The sequence below is a fragment of the Hyperolius riggenbachi genome, chromosome 8, assembly GCF_040937935.1.
Source record: "Hyperolius riggenbachi isolate aHypRig1 chromosome 8, aHypRig1.pri, whole genome shotgun sequence".
NCBI lineage: Eukaryota > Metazoa > Chordata > Amphibia > Anura > Hyperoliidae > Hyperolius > Hyperolius riggenbachi.
The window spans coordinates 107,097,710-107,117,023 of NC_090653.1; the positions used below are offsets into that span (position 1 = coordinate 107,097,710).

General features: G+C 46.2%; 1 protein-coding gene across 1 annotated transcript in view; it reads left to right on the plus strand.

Annotated features, from left to right (window-relative positions):
* Positions 1-8,033: 8,033 nt before the first annotated feature.
* LOC137529069 (transmembrane 9 superfamily member 2-like) overlaps positions 8,034-19,314 on the plus strand; it is an 83,996-nt gene continuing 72,715 nt past the window's right edge. Inside the window, exons 1-3 of the mRNA XM_068250985.1 lie at positions 8,034-8,273; positions 14,150-14,217; positions 17,703-17,796. Coding sequence (XP_068107086.1) covers positions 8,160-8,273; positions 14,150-14,217; positions 17,703-17,796 — 276 coding nt within the window. The 5' untranslated portion in view covers positions 8,034-8,159. The remainder of the gene's footprint in view (positions 8,274-14,149; positions 14,218-17,702; positions 17,797-19,314) is intronic.

Here is a 19,314-nt window from a genome sequence, read left to right on the forward strand (position 1 = left end):
ACAGAGCAAGATCAGCACTTACTGGGGCGCACATTGCACAGAAGCCACCAACTTTCTGCAGAGACAATAGCTACAGACCTCCAAACTTCATATGGCCATCAGATTAACTCAAAAACAGTGCAGTTATCACCACACCAATGTTATCAGGACACCAATTTGCAGGTTAAAGCATGTTTTCTATGGTGCTTAAGTCCATATTAACGGTACACATACATCTAGCAACTTTGGAAGCCAATCTACCAAGATACAGATCTCTCTCTGATCGAATCTGATTGGAGAGATCTGTTGGCCGCCATAAGCTGCAGGCCGATTCCCGATTGATTTCAGCATGAAATCTCTTGAGAATCGGCCTTGTGGCTCCGCCTCAGTCACTGCCCCACTAGTGTAAATGTGCCCCCCTGTGCATGCATTTATACATTACCTGTCCACTGTCACCCAGTGCAGCTTCCGCTTCCTCCATTTGCGCCTCACACACTGCTGGTGTATAGCACGTGGTGTGTGTGTGATGTCACACAAGCACCATGTGCTATACACTGGCAGAAGGGGATTCTGTCACGTTTGCCTCTCGTCCCAATATCGCACTGTTACCGCCAAGCACCCGGTCGAGCACGTCAGCCCGATATTTACCAGCCGATTGATAAATGCGACCAATTAGGGCTCAGCCACACTATAAGCGCATTTCTGAGCACTTGTGATTGATTAGCACTTTCTGAGCACTTTTTAAAAATCGCTCCCATTCACTTTCATTAAAATCGCTGTGCGATTGCGGCGATTTTTATGGCCCAAAGTTGGTCGTAACATTTCATAGAGAAATCTATTTAAAATGTGTGTGCAGTGTATGGGAGGATTTCATCCCTCTCTGATCAGATTTAGATCTGATATAAACATGTATGGCCACCTTAAGTTATTTGCATAGAACTTTTTTTTAATCATATTTTTAAGTAAAGGTTTCCCAACTGCATTTACATTCCTGGTCAAATATACTATATGATCAAAATGCTTTTGTTTCAATGTAGTGGTCTGAAACTCCTAATTAGCAAGGCAAAGATGTTCCTTCAACTCCAGGTGTGAATTAAACTTTTCAGCATACAATGGTCTCTTCCTGGACCCTTTTTGCAATTTTGGCCTCTTTTGGCCTTTTTTACAAGAGACTATAGAGAAAATTAACACACAAGAAAGTCTGGTGAGTCAGGGATGATTCACACCAAGAGTGCTTCTGAGTGCTTTCAGAAGCACTAGAGTTTCAAAGCGCAGTTGGCTACTGTCTGTACAAAATTGTAGGCCTGGTCCACACTAGGTCCGGAAACGTTTCCGTGGCTGAGTTTTTCAAACCTGATGAAAAACGGAGTCCCGGATACTAATGTTCAAAATAGCAGCCAGCCTCACCCAAGTAAAAAAGGGATCCGTCTGCGTTTGCGGGGACCCGTTCTCAAAACCTGGATGGAAGGTCCGGATCTGCTGCATTTTCACGCAACGGATCAGGACCACGGATACACGCAGGGGTAGTGAAAAGCAATGAGAAAACGCATCTCCAGCTCCACAGGCAAAAAACAGATGTGAAAACGGATAGCCTGAGCTTTATGATTGGCCCAAAAAAATCCTCCCACTCCTTCCCAATGATGGAGACGTTTTCTGTCAGGGAAAAACTGAACGGAAACTGATGAAAACTGATGCACTTTCATCAGTTTGCAGTACGGTGGTACTTCCCCTAATCTTCCCCTGATCCGGACTGCAGTGTCCGTCCTGCAACTGTGTCTAGTGTGGACCTAGCCTTAAATGCATACACTCCAAAATTGCTAGGCATAAATAGAAAATCGCTAGGCACATGCCGGAAATGGCTACTGCAAAATCGCTTAGTGATTTTTTTTTTTACTGTGCATTAGACCTCTTCTGGCTTCGGATGCTTTTCTGCAAGCGAGTATTTGGCAACTTCAGGTGGTGCTTCCTGTCGTTTGATTTTTGCATGGCATTTTGACCCCTTCAGGGGGACACGGATGCGCCACAGTTAGACGCTCCATGCAGTGTCTAGGGAAAATAGATTGATGGGAAACTAGGCGATTGATCAGGTTTACGCACATTATGGTAAACGATCACTTGAATGGACAGCATTTAAATGAGCACCGCAGCCATCGTTTACCACTGTGAAAACGTCAGTGTGAACCAACTCATTTGGGCAATGTTTTACTAGATGTTCTGCAGTTTGAAACAACGTTACTATATTTTTCCTCCTTTACATCAGATTATGTTGTTTGATAATAAAGTGCTATTAGGGTTCAAACACAGAAAAATAATTTTACATGTAATTTCTCTTGTTAGACAAAATTCTATATTATAAAACAAGGATGGGATGTCTAATTGTAGATATGCTCATTGTATGAGCATGCTGCTATTTGGGAAAATCATCCAAAAACGCGGTCTGAGGCCTCGTTCACATCTATGCAGTGCAGATGGCCATGTGATCAGAACGCAACACGTATGGTTGCACACCATCTGCGCCACTACCTGCTGCGCTGCTGATCCCATCTCTTGACAGGGAATGGGTCAGCTCTGCGCTTGCGGGCAGAATGCATGCAGCAGTACGCAAGCGCATCATAGCACATCGTCTGCTGCGCAACGCCTTTGATGTGAACGGCAGAAGGGCTGTCTATGCCCTTCTTGCATGTCACCACGTCATACGCGCTTCCAAATGCACACGGAAGCGCCTATGATGTGAACAAGGCCTGACATACCACTGCTATGCTGATGACACCCAGCTATATATGTAATTCAAACCCCACATGACAGACCTTATCCCAAGAATAAACACATGCTTAGCTGAGCGTCAGAAGTGGATGAATAAAAATGGCTTAAACTAAATGCTGACAAAACTGAGGTTCTTCTGAGGTTAGCGCCTAACAGCAAAGCAGCTCCAGATACAGACAACACCACTGAGGTTGGGAACTCAGGCCTTACTAGCTCCAACACTGTGCACAACTTGGGTTTAAGGCCGATTCACACTACAAGAGCTTTTCTGAGCACTTTCTGATTTTAAAGGCCCTTGCAAATGTAATCCTATGTGTGTGTTCTCACTAGAGCAATGTGATTTTGTAAAGATCCCCCATAGCGCTGCATTAGCAAGAGCTATTAAAAAGCGCTTGAAGTGTGAATCAGCCCATAGGGCTGGAACCCACTAGAGCGTTTACAGATTGCTTTCAATTTGCTAGCGTTTTCCCCAAATGCTCTAATGTAAATGGATGGGACAGATTCCACCAGAGCGATTGCGATTAGGCAAATCACGATCGCAGGACATGCAGCATTTTGGGAGCGTTTACATTCTAATGTATTGTACAGGTGCAAGAAAATCGCTTCCAAAATCGCTTGCAAAGTGCTACCACAAATCGCTAGGGATTGTGATAGCGCTTTGTAGTGGGTTCCAGGCCTTACTAATTAATGGGGAATTAAGATTCAGGAATCGAATTTCAGCTGTTGTGAAACATTCCTTCTTTCACCTAAGAAAATGAAGCAGGTGGATCAGAGGATCTTCCAACCCTAGTTCACACCTTCATCACATCACGGCTGGACTACTGCAATGCCCTCTATGCAGGCCTTCCAAATAAAGACCTTCACCCCTCACAGCTAGTACAGAATGCTTACGCAAGTCTTAACATGCCAACCTCTCACTACACTGCCTACCCATAAAATGGAGAATTATTTTCAAAATCGGGGCCCCAGATACCTAAAGGATTTGTTGCAACTGCGACACACCACCCACAACCTCAGATCAAAAGGATCCAATAACTTGAGCACCCCAAGATTTAACTAAAAAAACTTTGGTGCAAGAGCTTTTTTGTCATGCTGCCCCTACCCTGTGGAATGCCTTGCCAAACAAGACAGCTCCAACCTTGGACACAATTAAAGAGACACTGAAGCGGAAAAAAAATATGATATAATGAATTGGTTGTGTAGTACGAATATTTACTAGAACATTAGTAGCAAAGAAAATATCAGATTTTTATTTTCAGTTATATAGTGTTTTTTTATAACATTGCATTATTCTCTATATTTGCAGTTTACAAACTACTCAGCATTCTAAATGATTTTACAGAGCAGGCCAGTGAACTGCTGACCTGTCCGGTGCAAAGAAAAAGAAAATACAATGCCAGACACTTGAGATAATAAGCTTCAAAAGACTGGAGTTTCTTAACTCTTCCTGCACTGGAAACAATATTAGACTTATGTCTCTGCTCCTAATGTTTTATTTCTTAGCTGTACTACACATACAAATAATTATATCATATATTTTTTCCGCTTCAGTGTCTCTTTAAATCATAACTGAAAGGCCATCTGTATAGCCTGGCATTTATGATCACTTAAGACTGCACGCGTTTCCAGCCGTGTTTTGGAAACACATGCGGGAGGCCAACACGCACGACATCAGACAGTGCATAGAGTGCACTGTCTGATGTTCACACTGCATGCGTTCCGTACCTGCTGCACGCAGTTTTTGCAAAAACGCGCGGCTGTCCCATTCACTTTTCAGTGATGGGATCAGCCACACAACGCATACAAACGCGGAAGGCGTGCGTTCGCATGCGTTGCGTTCTGCATGCGTGGCCATCCGCGTTTGCAATGTGAACGGGCCCTAACTTTGGTTGGCAACCTATATTGAGGGTACCTAGACATGAGATCCTATACTGGGGGCACCTATATCTGGTTACCTACCTATACGGAGTCTGAGAGCGTCTTTTGTGGGGGGCGCACTGCAGCTATAACGCGTGGTGCAAATTGTCTGTACTGTGCTATCATTCTAAATGGGTGGGAGGCGGCTAACTGTCCCACTGATTGTTTTTATTAATATTCCTGAAAGGTTCTAGCCTTCATTTTTAAGTTTATTCAGAATAATGCACTCTTTCCAACCATTCGTGGTTATTAATAGTATTTTTTCTATTATACATATGTGACGTGTCACAGAGATCTGAGCATTTGGCGTAATGTGTCACAACGTCAAAAAGGTTGGGAACCACTGTCCTAGGAGATATACAGTATCAGGTGAAAAGGGGAATTGCATATGGGCCTGTGTGTGTATATACGTGCGTGCGTGTATATGCACATGGGAAGAGGATGAAGGGGGGGGCACAAACATCAGGTTTCGCTCAGGGCCACGGCCAGCCTTTGACCTGAGCGACCAGAGCGGTCGCTCAGGGCGCCGGCTTCCAGGGGGGCGCTCCTGCTGTTCTGGTGCATATGTACTTGGCTGTGGGCTCTGGCAGGTCCATCTTCCGTGGTAGCTCCGCCCAAGGTCGTACTGACCCACCGGGTCAGTGTTTGTCAATACTGAGCTGCTGATTAGCAGTAGAAGGGACCAGTGCACGCCTACCCCTTCTCCTGCTTCCTCCCCCCTTGATGTTTCTTCAGCGTTCAGCAGCTGCTGTGGCGCGAAATTTGTACTAAGAGGAGTGAGGAGCAGTGGAGCGAGACGAGCACTGGGAGCTGGACATGGAGGAGAGGAGGGGGGAGATCGGAGACAGATAACATCTAGATAGTCTGCAAGCCGTACATGGAGGTGGGAGCAGAGACACAGCCAGACTGAGGGACACTCAGCCAGAGAGGGAGGAGGTGATATTATATTCTGGCTTATTTTTGCCATTTGATCTCTATTCTTGTGTCCATCTCTGTCTCTATCCTGTGTCCACCCTCTCTCCCTGTGCATCTGTGTGACTACTCTCCTGGCATCCTACTGTGCCCACCTTCTTTGCATGCTGCGCTCACCTTCCTACCTTCCATGTATCCCCCTGTGCCCACCTTCCATGTATCCCCCCTGTGCCCACCTTTCATGCATCCCCCCTGTGCCTACCTTTCATGCATCCCCCTGTGCCCACCTTCCATGTATACCCCTGTGCCCACCTTCCATGCATCCCCCCTGTGCCCAGCTTCCATGTATCCCCCCTGTGCCCACCTTCCATGCATCCCCGTGCCCACCTTCCCCATGTGTCCCCCTGTGCCCACCTTCCCCATGCGTCCCCCTGTGCCCACACTCCCAATGCGTTCCCTGTGCCCACCTTCCCCATGCATCCCCCTGTGCCCACCTTCCCCATGCGTCCCCCTGTGCCCACCTTCCAATGCGTCCCCCTGTGTCCACCTTCCATGCTTCCCCCCCCACCTTCTTTGCCTCAGTCTATGTGCATCCCTCTAATGTCCTACCATATTATTATTAATTTATATAACACAGCAAATCTGCTACTACTTATCATGCAAACAGGAAACTCAGGAGGAGTTTCCTGTTTGCATGATAAGTAGTAACAGATGTGCATATGATTTGCATCTGAATTGAATGCGAAGTGTGCAGAAAATCTATTTATGTGCTGCACACTGAGCTGGTGGTCATTTCAGATGCAGCCTTAGTGGTATGCGCTGGCGTTCTCCTCGCTGTTCAACCAAATGTAAGTTACAAATTTTCTTTTTGCTTAGCTGCTCCCAAGGTTTTAAATTTAGGTTAGGTCACTTGCCCGGAGGTTTGCCTCACCGTGGCGCAAGTGTCTAGTATAATATACTTTGCATGCAAACCATATTGGAAGCTAAAGTTCCTCCTAGTTTAATAAATGTTAGCACTTGTCTTGGATGCAGGGCATGCATTTTTCAGTCTGGCAGAGGCGGTGTATGCCTGTGCGATTAACCATTCAATTGCAACATGTGTTTAGGGATGCACAGCCTTTCCCCCCACCTTTCCCTATCCATGCAGATGTTGGCCTGGCTTGGATTTGAATCAGGGACCCAGTGCTGCAAGGCGAGAGTGCTAACCACTACGCGGCCGTGCTGTTCTACCATAGTCATAGCGCAATGTGCTACCATTTATTATTTATTTACACAGCACTGGCATCTTCTGCAGCACTTTACAGAGTACATAGTCATATCACTGTCCTCAGAGGAGCTCACTATCTAATCCTACCATAGTCATAGTCTAATGTCCTACCATATTATTATTATTATTATGTATTTACATAGCACTGACCTCTCCTGCAGCACTTTACAGAGTACATAGTCATGTCACTGACTGTCCTCAGAGGAGCTCACAATCTAATCCTACCATAGTCATAGTCTAATATCCTACCATATTATTATGTAATTATATAGCACTAACATCTCCTGCAGCACTTTACAGAGTACATAGTCATGTCACTGACTGTCCTCAGAGCAGCTCACAATCTAATCCTACCATAGTCATAGTCTAATGCCCTACCATATTATTATTATGTATTTATATAGCACTGACATCTCCTGCAGCACATTACAGAGTACATAGTCATGTCACTGACTGTCCTCAGAGGAGCTCACAATCTAATCCTACCATAGTCATAGTCTTGGATCTGCCTATATACACTAAAAGAGGATCTGCAAGCCTGGCATATACATACACTAAAGGGGGGAATCTGCCTATATATACTAAAGGGGGGATCTGCCTACATGTGTGTGCACGCACACACACGTGAAGAGGATGAATGGGGGGGGGGGGCACCAAAATCAGGTTTCGCTCAGGGCACTGTGAAACCTAATGCTGGATCCACACGGTGCGTTCGCGCACTCGATTTTCCTGCTCGATTCCCGTCGATTCGTTTATTTTCAACATGTCCGATTTGGATTTCGATGGCTCTTTAGGTCGATTCGCATGCAAAGTATGCCAAATCGACCTAACGATCGATCGAAATCCAAATCTGACATGTTGGAAATAAACGAATTGACGGGAATCGAGCGGGAAATCGAGTGCGCGAACGCACCGTGTGGATCCAGCATTAGGCAGGTGGCCGGTCATGCATATCATAAAGATTTCATAAGAAATGAGGATGAGAGAGGGACAGGGGGATTAGGTTCTCAAAGATGGACAGTTGGGAGCTATGCTTCGTATATGCGATCCAATGACTGCCACCTCTTTCCCGCTTTGAACCTCCCTCTGCTGCACTGTTTCCTCTCATTAGCACGATCACACTGCACCGTCACTCTATCCGATCTCAGCGCTCAGAGCCCCATGAATGCGCCTGAAGAACTTCACCTAGGGAGGAACGCGCACGCTGCGTCATGACGTCACGCCCACGTAGTACCAAGTCCTTAGCAGCGGTTGAGCGTCACAGGGAGTCCTTCCTGATTATTTGACTCGCTTCGTAGTAGCTGGGCCCCGGAGAGGAATTATGAGTGGTCTACCGGCTGCTGTGTTGCTGCTGCTCTGTGGCTGCGCCACCGCCTTCTATCTGCCCGGACTGGCCCCTGTCAGCTTCTGTGAAAAGGAGAAAGACAACTGCAAGGTGAGGTGGACGAAGGTCACATGACCAGGGAAGCACCTGAAACTGGCTGCTGGGGAAGGGGGTGCTGCAATACTCATCATTGATTGACAGCTGGTATGCTGGGACTCGCAGAGTTACCAATCCTGGAGCCCAGAGTAGCTGTCTGCTTAGCAGGTGTTTCCTCTGGGTTCTCGAATGAGCTGCTGCACCTTTTAGCTTATTTCATTATTATTATTATTATTATTATTAGTTTAGAGCTTAGACTAAACCTGTGTGTAATGTGTTGATTGAGATGTAGAAATCTAATGGGTAATAATGAGTACGTGCTTGCAGTTTCTCTTCTTATTCTGGTCTGTAGATTTTTCTAGTTCATATTGTCAGCCTTGCAAGGGGGTAGATTAAAGGTGGCCCTACATCAGGCTACTTGGCGGCCAATCAACCATCTGATTCTATACCGTATGAAAATCGGTGCTGCCAAGTACATGCCCGATTGACTGCAACAAATTTGACTTGCTCGATTGTGAGCGGGGCGGTCACGACGAGCGATTTTTGGGATGAATGCGAAGACACCCCCAGCGCTGTTCCCACGGTGTGTGTGTGTGTGTGTGTGTGTGTGTGTGTGTGTGTGTGATGTGTAAATGTGCTGCAGGGTGCTTTCATACATTATCTGTCCTGTGTTGCGGTGCCCATCCATCTTCCGCTGCACTTCTATTAGCTGCATACATGCTGCTGTTGCATAGCACGGCCGGCGTGTGACATCACACAAGCGCTACGCCAGCAGCATGTATGCGGCTTATTTAAGAGATGCGGAAGATGAACAAGCACCGTGACACAGGACAGGTAATGTATAAATGCACATTTATACATTACATACATACACACGCAGACACGTACGCGGCAGACTTGACCGGTTCCCGAGAGATTTCATACTTAAAGGGAACCAGAGACGAAGCACCCTTGTGTATTTTACCATGTATATCAGTAAGAACATTAGAGAAAACACTTACCATGCTCTCTGTTTCCTCCTCACTGCTAAAAGTGTCTGTTAACAGCAGTCACAAGAATCCCAGACTGAGCAATTAAATCTGGCTTTGCTGGGAATGGTTATAGCTGAGTCATTATAGCAAAGCCACAAGGGGGCAGGCTTGGGCTTGAAATAACACCACAGAATACAGACTTAGCTATAATCTTTCTGTAGCAAAGCTAGACGGAGCAGCCTGACTTCTCAGTCGGGGATTCTTATCAGACGTGATAACAGTCAGATTACACAGAGAACAATGAAACAAAGGGCAGATTAGGTGTTTACTGTCATGTTCCCACTGATTTATAAGGTAAAATACAAGAGGGTGCTTCATCTCTGGTTCTCTTTAAATCGATCAGGAATCTGCCTGTGGTGTATGGGTAGCTTACAGATCTCTTGATTAGAGAGAGATTTGTCTCTTGGTCAAATCTGCCCATTATTGCTAGATGTATAGCTATCCTAAAGGGGTTCTCTTGGGGTTTTTTAAAAATAAAAACTGACACTTACCTGGGTCTTCTACCAGCCCCATGAAGCTGTAATGTCCTGCACTGTCCTCCTACGATCCTCGGTTCCCCACCTCCAGTCCCGGTAATGTGTTCGTCTAACAAGACAAATAATGCTCGCTCCCGCGCGCCTCATCGGGACCTTACTGTGTACGAAGTTTTGTTTGTACTGCGTCTGTGCAGTGTGCTCACTCCCACACTTGGCCGCGCAGTCGCAGTGGGTCTCAGATGCCGATCAGACCGGGACCGGCGGCGGAGAACGTTGGTTCGTTTGAGGATGGTGCGGGACATTACAACTTCAGGGGGCCGGCAGAAGCCCCAGGTAAGTGTCTGTTTTTATTTCAAGTGTGAGGCCCCCCCCCCCCCCCCCCCCCGAACTATTTTTAAGTCTGTGCGCTGTTTTTTGCCTTTGGAACTTGTGGAAATGATGGTACCGACATACTACCGTGTATTTTTAAATACAATTCAATGCAAGTAATGGGATCCTTGGAGTACCTGAATGTAGCTTCAGCGATTGAATGGGTGAATAACTCACCTCTTTGCTGGGAAACTGCCATTATTGTTAATCCCCCCCCCTCCATCCCATTGCACATCCTCTCTGTTGAAGTCTGGAGCTCTGTGGGAATCCCTACTTGTATTAGGCAGCTGCCTCTCAGGATGTGGCAGCTGAGCTGGGAGGCAGGCCACAGCAACACTAGTGGGGGTAGCCACAAAGCTTCAGACTTTTTTAGCAAGGATTCGGGCAAAAACTGCCACGGCAGTTTTGTTGGGGTGGGTGGGGGTTAACAATATTGGCCTTTTCCAGCAAACAGGTGACCGATTCTCCCGTTCAGTCGCTGATGCTAGGTACCTATAAGGTGTGTAGAGGTATATTTGTGCAATCACAATGGAATGGTACAGTCGATACAGACTATAGCTAGTAGACTTTAGCACCAGGAAGCTGCAGGTCATAGATCATATGACGACTCGCATAACATGAGAGCCATTGTAGATGGCACCAATGATATAACTACTTTGCATTTTGCTCAGTTATTTCAACAGGAAGTAACCAACAGTGTTATCTTTCTTCCTATAATATAAAGCATGATGCTTTGCATTATCACTTAACCATTTTTAAGTCATTATGTATACTGTTGCTTAAGGTCCGTACACACACCGGACTGGAGGCAACGACGGGTCCGTCATCACCTCCTGCTGGGTGGGCGTTCCAACGACAGTCCGGCGTGTGTACGCACTGTCGGCGGACTGATACGGCTGTTTCTGAGCGATCCGCCGGGCGGATCGCTCAGAAACAGCCGTATCAGTCGGCCGACAGTGCGTACACACGCCGGACTGTCGTTGGAACGTCCTCTTGAAATCGGATCGGTCCGCGCCGTGCGGAAAAATACCGTCGATCGCCCGCGGGTAGGGAGCGTGTCGCTAGCGGTGGCCTCTGTTCCTGCTTCCATCCCAGCGTACATTAACTTCCTGTGTCACTGCAGTGACCAGGAAGTTCAAATAGAGGGCGCTCTATTTGAACTTCCTGGTCACGGAGTGACACAGTGTACGCTGGGATGCGGTGCGGGGTGCAGCGCGGAGAAGAGGACCCGGAGCCAGCTTCAGGTAATGGATACGGACGGGGGGGGGGGGGGGGGGAAGGCGGCAGGAGCAGCTCAGCAGATTGTGATCGGTTTCAGGCTGAAACCGATTCACAATCTGTTTGCAGTAAAGGCAGCCATACGATCCCTCTCTGATCAGATTCGATCAGATAGGGATCTGTCAGCTGGTCTATCTAATGCCAAATTGACCAGTGTATGGCTACCTTTAGTGGACTCTAATTAGATTTACCTGTCAGATAATTTCCAAACATGTTGGAAATTATCTATCTAACCATCTATCTGCCTAGCAATTAAGCATTGTTCTACTCAGCAGGAGATAACCAGAAGACAATGCACCAGAGATAATGACCAGTCAGATTATGACCAGTCTCTACTGCTGGGATTCTTCTGTTAAGCCCCATCTACACCATGGGACATTGCAGCGATCCGGCGGCTCGATCAGCCGCCGGATCGCCTCTTCTGCGTGCCCGCCGCGTCCCCGCTCCGCATTCGATTCCCCGCTCGTACCCGCCGGCGCCGCTTATCTCCCGCAGGATTCCCTGCCATTGTCCCCTCGCGGGGATCGAGCAGGGAATCGGCGGGGCGGAGATCCGTCCTGTCGGATCTTATCAATCGAGCCGCATCAGCGGCTCGATTGATAAGGAGCATCGTGGCCGCATCTACTCGTGTAGATGCGGCTTTAGATTTTTCTGTTATGCTGGGAATACACGGGTCGGTTTTTTTTTTTGTTATCAATCGAGCCGCTGATGGCTCGATTGATAATATCCGATGTGTCCGATGACCCGGCGGATCGATTCTGCGCTCGATCCCCGCGAGCGGAAGATAAGGAAGTGCCCACGGGAATCGATCCAGGCGCACACGGGGACGTGGCGAAATCCGGCGGCTAATCGAGCCGCAGAAACGGTCCGTGTATGCCCAGCATTAGATTTTCTGTTAGAATGCATAATTAGATGTCGTTAGCGCGGCTGTGTTATTTATGGGGGACAGCAGAGTGCAGGGGGGTCCTGGGGGGAAACAGTATAGCAACAGAGGCTGGGCATTATATGCAGACCCAGTCATTATATGCAGACCCAGTCTCTGTGTGCTAATAGGATTATTAGAACCCACCTAGGGTTCTCTTTAAAGGACAGGTCGGAGTAAAAAAAAAAAAAAAAAAAAAAAAATCTGTCCCTTGGGATCCCCTCCGTTGCAGGCCTTCTGTGCAGTCGCGCTCACGTGATCGCGCTCACGTGGCCAGTAGCGTTCAACTCTCCTGCCCACTGGAGCCCGAGCGGCGCAGGCGCAGAAGATGCCGACCTGGGAAGGTCGGCATCTGCATTGGAGGGGACACGAGGTGTGGCAAGGGATATATCGGCTTCCGGGGCTGGAGGAAGCGCCGGGTAAGTATATCTTGGCTTGTGGTGTTTTGTTTTTGTTTTTTGTTTTTTTTGTTTTTTTTTATACTCGGATGTGATCAATGTGAGCCAATGAGATTGTCCTTCTGCCACCACTGGGTTGCTAGAAATTACTTGTCAGATTCCTCCCTTCAGCATAGTGAAAGACGAGCAGGTGCACTAACAGTGATGTCATCGCTATTTTAGGAACAGATTATAAGTAGACTCCCTTCCAAGTAATTTAATGTTTGTTTTTGTATTGACAGAAAAATATTACACCTTGTTCTTGTTGCAAACCATCCAATCAATTGTCTGGATCTCATTATTCTAGGATGGGGGCTTTCTCATAGACCATATTTCTGTTCCCATTAGAGCCATGTGATTCTTTTAACACAACAAATGCACTACATGCATCATTTTTGGTGATCTGCACTAAGAACAAGGCTTTAGCAGTTACACTTTACTGGAGGTCTTTAAAGGGCAGTGGTGTCCAAAAAAAGATATTGTACTCATTATGTGTACTACTATATAGAATGACTATCTGGTTAGTGGTCAACTCTAAGCTTCATACACATACTAGATGGCTCTTGGCCAGGAATCTAGCTAGATGAAACCCAGCCGATAACGACTCTCTCTCCCAAAAATCCAGCGTGTGTACAGTAGCTTCCGCCAGCAATCTGCCTGGCCGATCGATTCAACCAAACGAAGGCACTGTTCTTTACACCCCACCCCGCCGTTTATGGTCTCTCCCATCCCACGCCTCCTGCAAAGCAACAGAACACTTCTCCAGCCTGCAGGCTAGCAAAGCATCTGTACAATGTTGGCCTTGAAGTGTCGCGTACTGACCCCTGCTGAGCAACATTAAATGTTTCCAAGTGAAACTCCTCTATCGTGTAGAAAAAGACAGTTCCTTCTAAGGAACCCAAGGTGTGAGCCCTAAGGAAGGTGCAATATTCATTTCCTTTTAAAGGAGTACTGTAAAGGAAGGGGGAGGGGCTGGGGAAAAAAAAGTTGAACTTACCTTTCAGGTCAGCTCTGCAGGGATTAGTGTCAGGATTTTTCAGCTTGTTTTCATGTAAGCATGTCAGACCTGTGCATGTAAAACACAGTTCTACAACTGTATACTTTGCAAAAACTAGGAGATTGGAATGCCCATTTCCGCTGCCAGTGAGTGGATGAGTAACAGCCTCGTACACACTGTAGCAGTGCAAGTACAAATTACAGGCTTGTAAAGAGGACATTTCTGCCAGTTATGAAAATTCATAGATGGCTGTAAATTGAAATGAGAATGTACTTTGTTATACTAAATTCCAAATTAGAAAAAAAAAATGTAACTGGACATCTTTTTTTTTTTCCCAGCTAATTATTATTATTATTATTTTTTTTTTCTTAAATTCTTAAGTCAGAGATTGAGCTTTTCGTAAATCGCCTGGATTCCGTAGAATCGGTTCTACCATACGAATATGATGCGTAAGTAGCCAGACTTTTTTGTTCTACATAGTAATGAATTGCATTAAGATACACTGTGTTGTAGTGCGTGTGTGTGTCTGTGTGTCTCTACTTGCCTTAAGGTGCCCATACACTCGTCAGATTGGCAGCAGATAGATAAGAAATGCATCTGATGATCTATCTGATGTGTTTTTAGAACATTTTTTACCAGGACAGAATTCCAATAGATTTCAGTTTGAAATCTATTGAAATTCGATCTGATGGCATTTTTTTGCCATCAGATTTCCATTAAGGCCAATGCAAACTGATAAGCAATCTCATCAGATCGACCTAAATTTTCCACCCTGCCAGTTCGATGGAAATCCATCGAAATCGATCGAAATCGGCCATCGATCGGTCGATTGGCCAACCGATTTGCAATCGATCGATCGTGATCGATTGATCGGCCAGAAAATCGGCTGAGTGTATGGGCCCCTTTATTCCACCTGATGGATTTTGATTGGCCATGACCTCCATGTAGTATAAGGCAGTGTTCTCCCCAGGATTTTTTTTCCAGCCGGGTGGCATGAAAAAGTAGCCGGGTGGCGTGCGACGGGGAAGTGCAGGACAAGTGCAACTCTGCTTACAGCATAGGGGGAGGATGAGGAGACGAGCCGATGTACCTGCTAGGTACACACGATGCAATTTTCTGACAGATTTACTGTCGGATGGACTATTTCCAACATGTTTAATCTGATTTTCAATCGATTTTCCGTTTACTTGGACATGTTGGAAATAGTCCATCTGACAGTAAATCTGTCAGAAAATTTAATCGTGTGTACCTAGCATTAGGGAGAAAGTATTTCAGATTATGGTGCTCAGGTTACTTTAAAGCAGACCAGCACTCAGAACTTTCTCTCTTCTCTAAAAGATAAGCAACAATATAATACATTTTAATGGAAGACATTTCATTGTTACAGCTGATACAAATTCTACAATAAATCTGCACTGTTTCTACTTCCTCCTTTCAAGGAAGCAGACATTGTTAACCTCCTGTGCTTTCAAAATAGTTTATCTGCTATAGCAGTCAGGTGACACAGGGAAAAAAACTACAAATTGTGATTAGACAAGAGGGGTAATTAGACAGGCCAGGCTCTATAAATACATGCAGGGTACATTTCACTGTTTTCCTTCTATGCAAGAGTTCAGGTCCACTTTGTTCATGCAGAGTGATTGTTGAAGGGGGAGGTGGAGCATTACTGACAGGATGCAAGCTGGGGGGTAGATACAGACACAGCAGGAGAGAAGATTGCTTTTTTTTTTTTAAACTTTACGTTTGGGACTCCGGAGCAGAAAAGAGCTGAGTGCAGAGGAGGCTGCCTCGGAAACACCCTGTCACTCTACATGCCCTGTAATGCTCGATCCTCCCCCGAACTGAACATAAAAGAAAAGCAAACGTCTGAGCTCTGAAGTTATATCACCTCTTCTAGCTGATTAGACCAGCAGCTCCTTATCTGAACGGCATTGTTATCTGCTGTCTGCGGGGATGGTGAATGAAGAAGTCGCTTCTGACTGACTGTCCCTGTTTGCAGAACGAACGCACATGGTCTCTCTCCTCGCATAACTTCTGCAGGCTGCTGAGAAAGATGTGTGGGCGTGCTTGCTTGGCTGCCTCTCTTTCCATTGGCCAGAGAGCTGCCAGCATAAAATAATGCCTGTTTCATTGGAGGGCGGGAGGCAGAGACAGAGCAGAGTTTCCAGCTAGATGCATGGTGCCGCCCCTTACAACCCGCCCAGCCAATCCCTGCTCCACTAGACCAGACAGCGTGAGGTGACAGGCAGAGAAGCGCTCCTCAGCTCCTGCAGCGCTGATTGCTAGCAGGCAATGGAGCGCTCCTGCCTGGGTTTTTTTGCAGCTGGGTGGGTGATTGACAGCTGGGCGGGGTCTGAAACCAGCCGGGCGGCCCGCCCACTTAATTGGCCCTGGGGAGAACACTGATAAGGGTCAACAGATTTTGAATACTGTGTAGGTAAGCTCTCATACTACATGGAAGTGGTAGAATTGGCCAATCAAACTTGAACTTGTGTACGTACCATTTGGCCAGTTGGTTTCTGATGCAGCAGTGAACTAAGTTTTTCTGGAAATTTGGCAAAATAGATTGCCATGGTCCCTGATGTTCCTCCTGGGAAGTGGGGCTTCAAAGATATGGTAGTGCTTCTCTTTGGTATAGTTAAGGAAGAATTTATTTTGTTGAGTTTTCATTCAGCATAGCTTCTGATGTACTTTAATCTCCATAGCAGCAGATTATATTGCTCATGTTTACTTCGGGCTTTGTTATATTGCACACAATTTTGGTACGTTTTCCAATCACATGCAAATCCCAAAACGCAAGGACATCAGCAAAATAATGAAAATTTCGCAGGAACCCATTTATACTACTGTGATGCGATTTTGGCTGAATTGTCTGCATTTTCTCCTTTTTAGTTCCTAGCATCCAGTGAAAATTGCAGCAAAATCTCAAAAGGGAAGGCTGCATTGTGTAGTGCAATACAGTACTGGTTTTGAAATATGACTGTTTCAACCAGGGCTGTGGGGTCGGTACAAAAATCATCCGACTCAGATTCCTCAGTTTTATGAAACCTCCGACTCCAGGTACCCAAAATTGCTCTGACACCTTGACTCCACAAACCTGGTTTCAACTCTGTGCATTCTCATCCATTTCATACACACACGCACACACGCACACACGCACACACGCACACACGCACACACACACACACACACACACACACACACACACACACACACACACACACACACACACACACTTTTTTTAGTATTGCCATCACCATGAGAAGATGACGCCCTCACAACTGACACCAGGACATTTGTTTTAGCCCTTCCACATATCGTAGTGTCTTTTGGCTATAATTAATAGACTATGGATGTTAACGTCTGTTTGTGGCAGTGCCGCAGATATTCTGAGGCAGAAGCTAGCTACAACCTGCTGTAGCAACTACAAGTTTTTCTCTTAGTGTAATGCTTACGTATGTTGGAAACTGCTTTCACACTGTGCCAAGTATGGCGAAACTTTGCTTTAAAGTGCTTTCGAAGTAAATCTGAGCAATGTAATGTGAGGCTATGAAGGCAAAGTACATGATCAAAGGCTATGCTGAATGAACACTGCACAATAAAGTCCTATTTTTCTCCAAAGCTATATCCAAAAGAAGTGGCAGCATTGCCTCCAGGCCCACTTCCTGAGATAACCCGACCAACTGACATTAAACCAATGTGTGGCTGATAATGTTTGATGTAAGCTAGCACATGGTCCCATGTCTTATGGGTGACTGAGTCTCAGCAAGTAGCTCCTAACTGACTATTCAAATTAGTCATGGTGTATAAGCATCTTCTTTCCTCCAACCAAAGTTTTGTGTGGAGTTGTGCTTTTAGTTTTTGTCACTTGCTTTTTTTTTTAGCACTATGTGAGTAATTGTTCTGTTTTTTTTGGGCGGGGGTTTCCACACAGATTTGACTTCTGCAAGGATGAAAATGAAAAACATCCTTCTGAAAATCTTGGCCAAGTCCTGTTTGGTGAACGAATTGCAACATCCCCATATAAGGTTCATCATTTATTTATTTTTATTTTTTTAGCTTTAATAATACTTAAAGCGGATCCGAGATGAAAAACTAACTATACCAAGTAACTTGTCTATATATCTTATGTAAAGTTTAGATGGTTTACACAGCAAATCTAGCTGCAAACAGTTTTAATAGAATATGATTATTTCTTCCTGTGATGCAATGACAGCGGCCATGTTGTTTGTAAACATTACACAGAGGCAGGCTTATCTGTATCTTGAGCCATCAGCCTAATCCCCTCCCCTCTCCTCCCCTCTGCCTCTGAAATCAATGGCTAATAACACCTCCCCCTCCTCCTGCCCAGACTGAGCTCCCATGAGCCCTTGCTACTGCCTTGGCTCTCTGAAAACCTGTGGGCGTGGCTTTTTTAGTTCATAGGGAATTAGAGTATTAAAACAAAAACAAAAAAAGTATTTGGCTTAGGGAATGCCCTATAAACAATAGGAAAGGAACACAATTATGCAATGTGTAAAAGTTCACCTCGGATCCACTTTAAAGTAAACTTGAGATGGCAAAAGAAAATGATTTTATACTCACCCGGGGCTTCCTCCAGCCCCTTGAGCACTGATGCGTCCCTCACCATCCTCCCGAGATCCTCCGTTCCACCGCAGTCAGCCCTGGTAATCTGCCTCAGTCGCGCCAGTTGGCTCTTCTGCGCATGCGTGGCCCCCTCACGCATGCACATAAGAGCAGTCTGCCGCGACTGAGGCAGATTACCGGGGCTGAATGCGGCAGAACAGAGGCACCCGGGAGGACGGCGAGGGATGCATCGGTGCTCATGGGGCTGGAGGAAGCCCCGGGTGATTATAAAATCTCTTTCTTTTGCCATCTCAGGTACACTTTTACCATTGATATTTTTATGCCTAGCTTTCTTTTGCATTAATTGCAAACCATACTTGGGTTCTGTGTAACTACATGTGTTGGATTGGTATTTTATGGGGGTTACATTGATCCTGAACTAAACCTTTCAAAGAGTGCAAACTTTATTTTCCCATCTTCTGTGCACTACATATATGACCAGGAGATGTCATGTATTCTTCCTTACTCCTCCTGAGTAGATGGCTCTGTGCCAATCTGTGGGTTTTGGGCCTGATGAACAGGCAGTGCACGGCAATTTTACCAATCCTAATATCAGGGCGGCACTGCCATTACTCTATCAGTGCCACATGTGTTACCATGGTGACATGTAGCTAGAGTAACAAGTAGTGCTTACCTGCTGTTAGGTTGGGTTAAATTACCATGTGCTACTCGGGCATGGCTAAGGGCTGGTTCAGACGGGCGTCTGCGCAGCGTTTACCGCCAGCGTTCGGGACTTGGTGTTAAACACTCCCATTCAAGTGAATGGGAGCGTTTGTACCAGGCGTTTACACGAATGTGGCGTTCAGGGTCCTGATTTTCCGTGGTGTTCAAGGCGACCCTGGACGCTACATGTAGCGTCCTGGGGCAGTTAACCGCCACGGGTAATGTTCCCCTAGGGGAAGAAAAACGCCGACCGCATC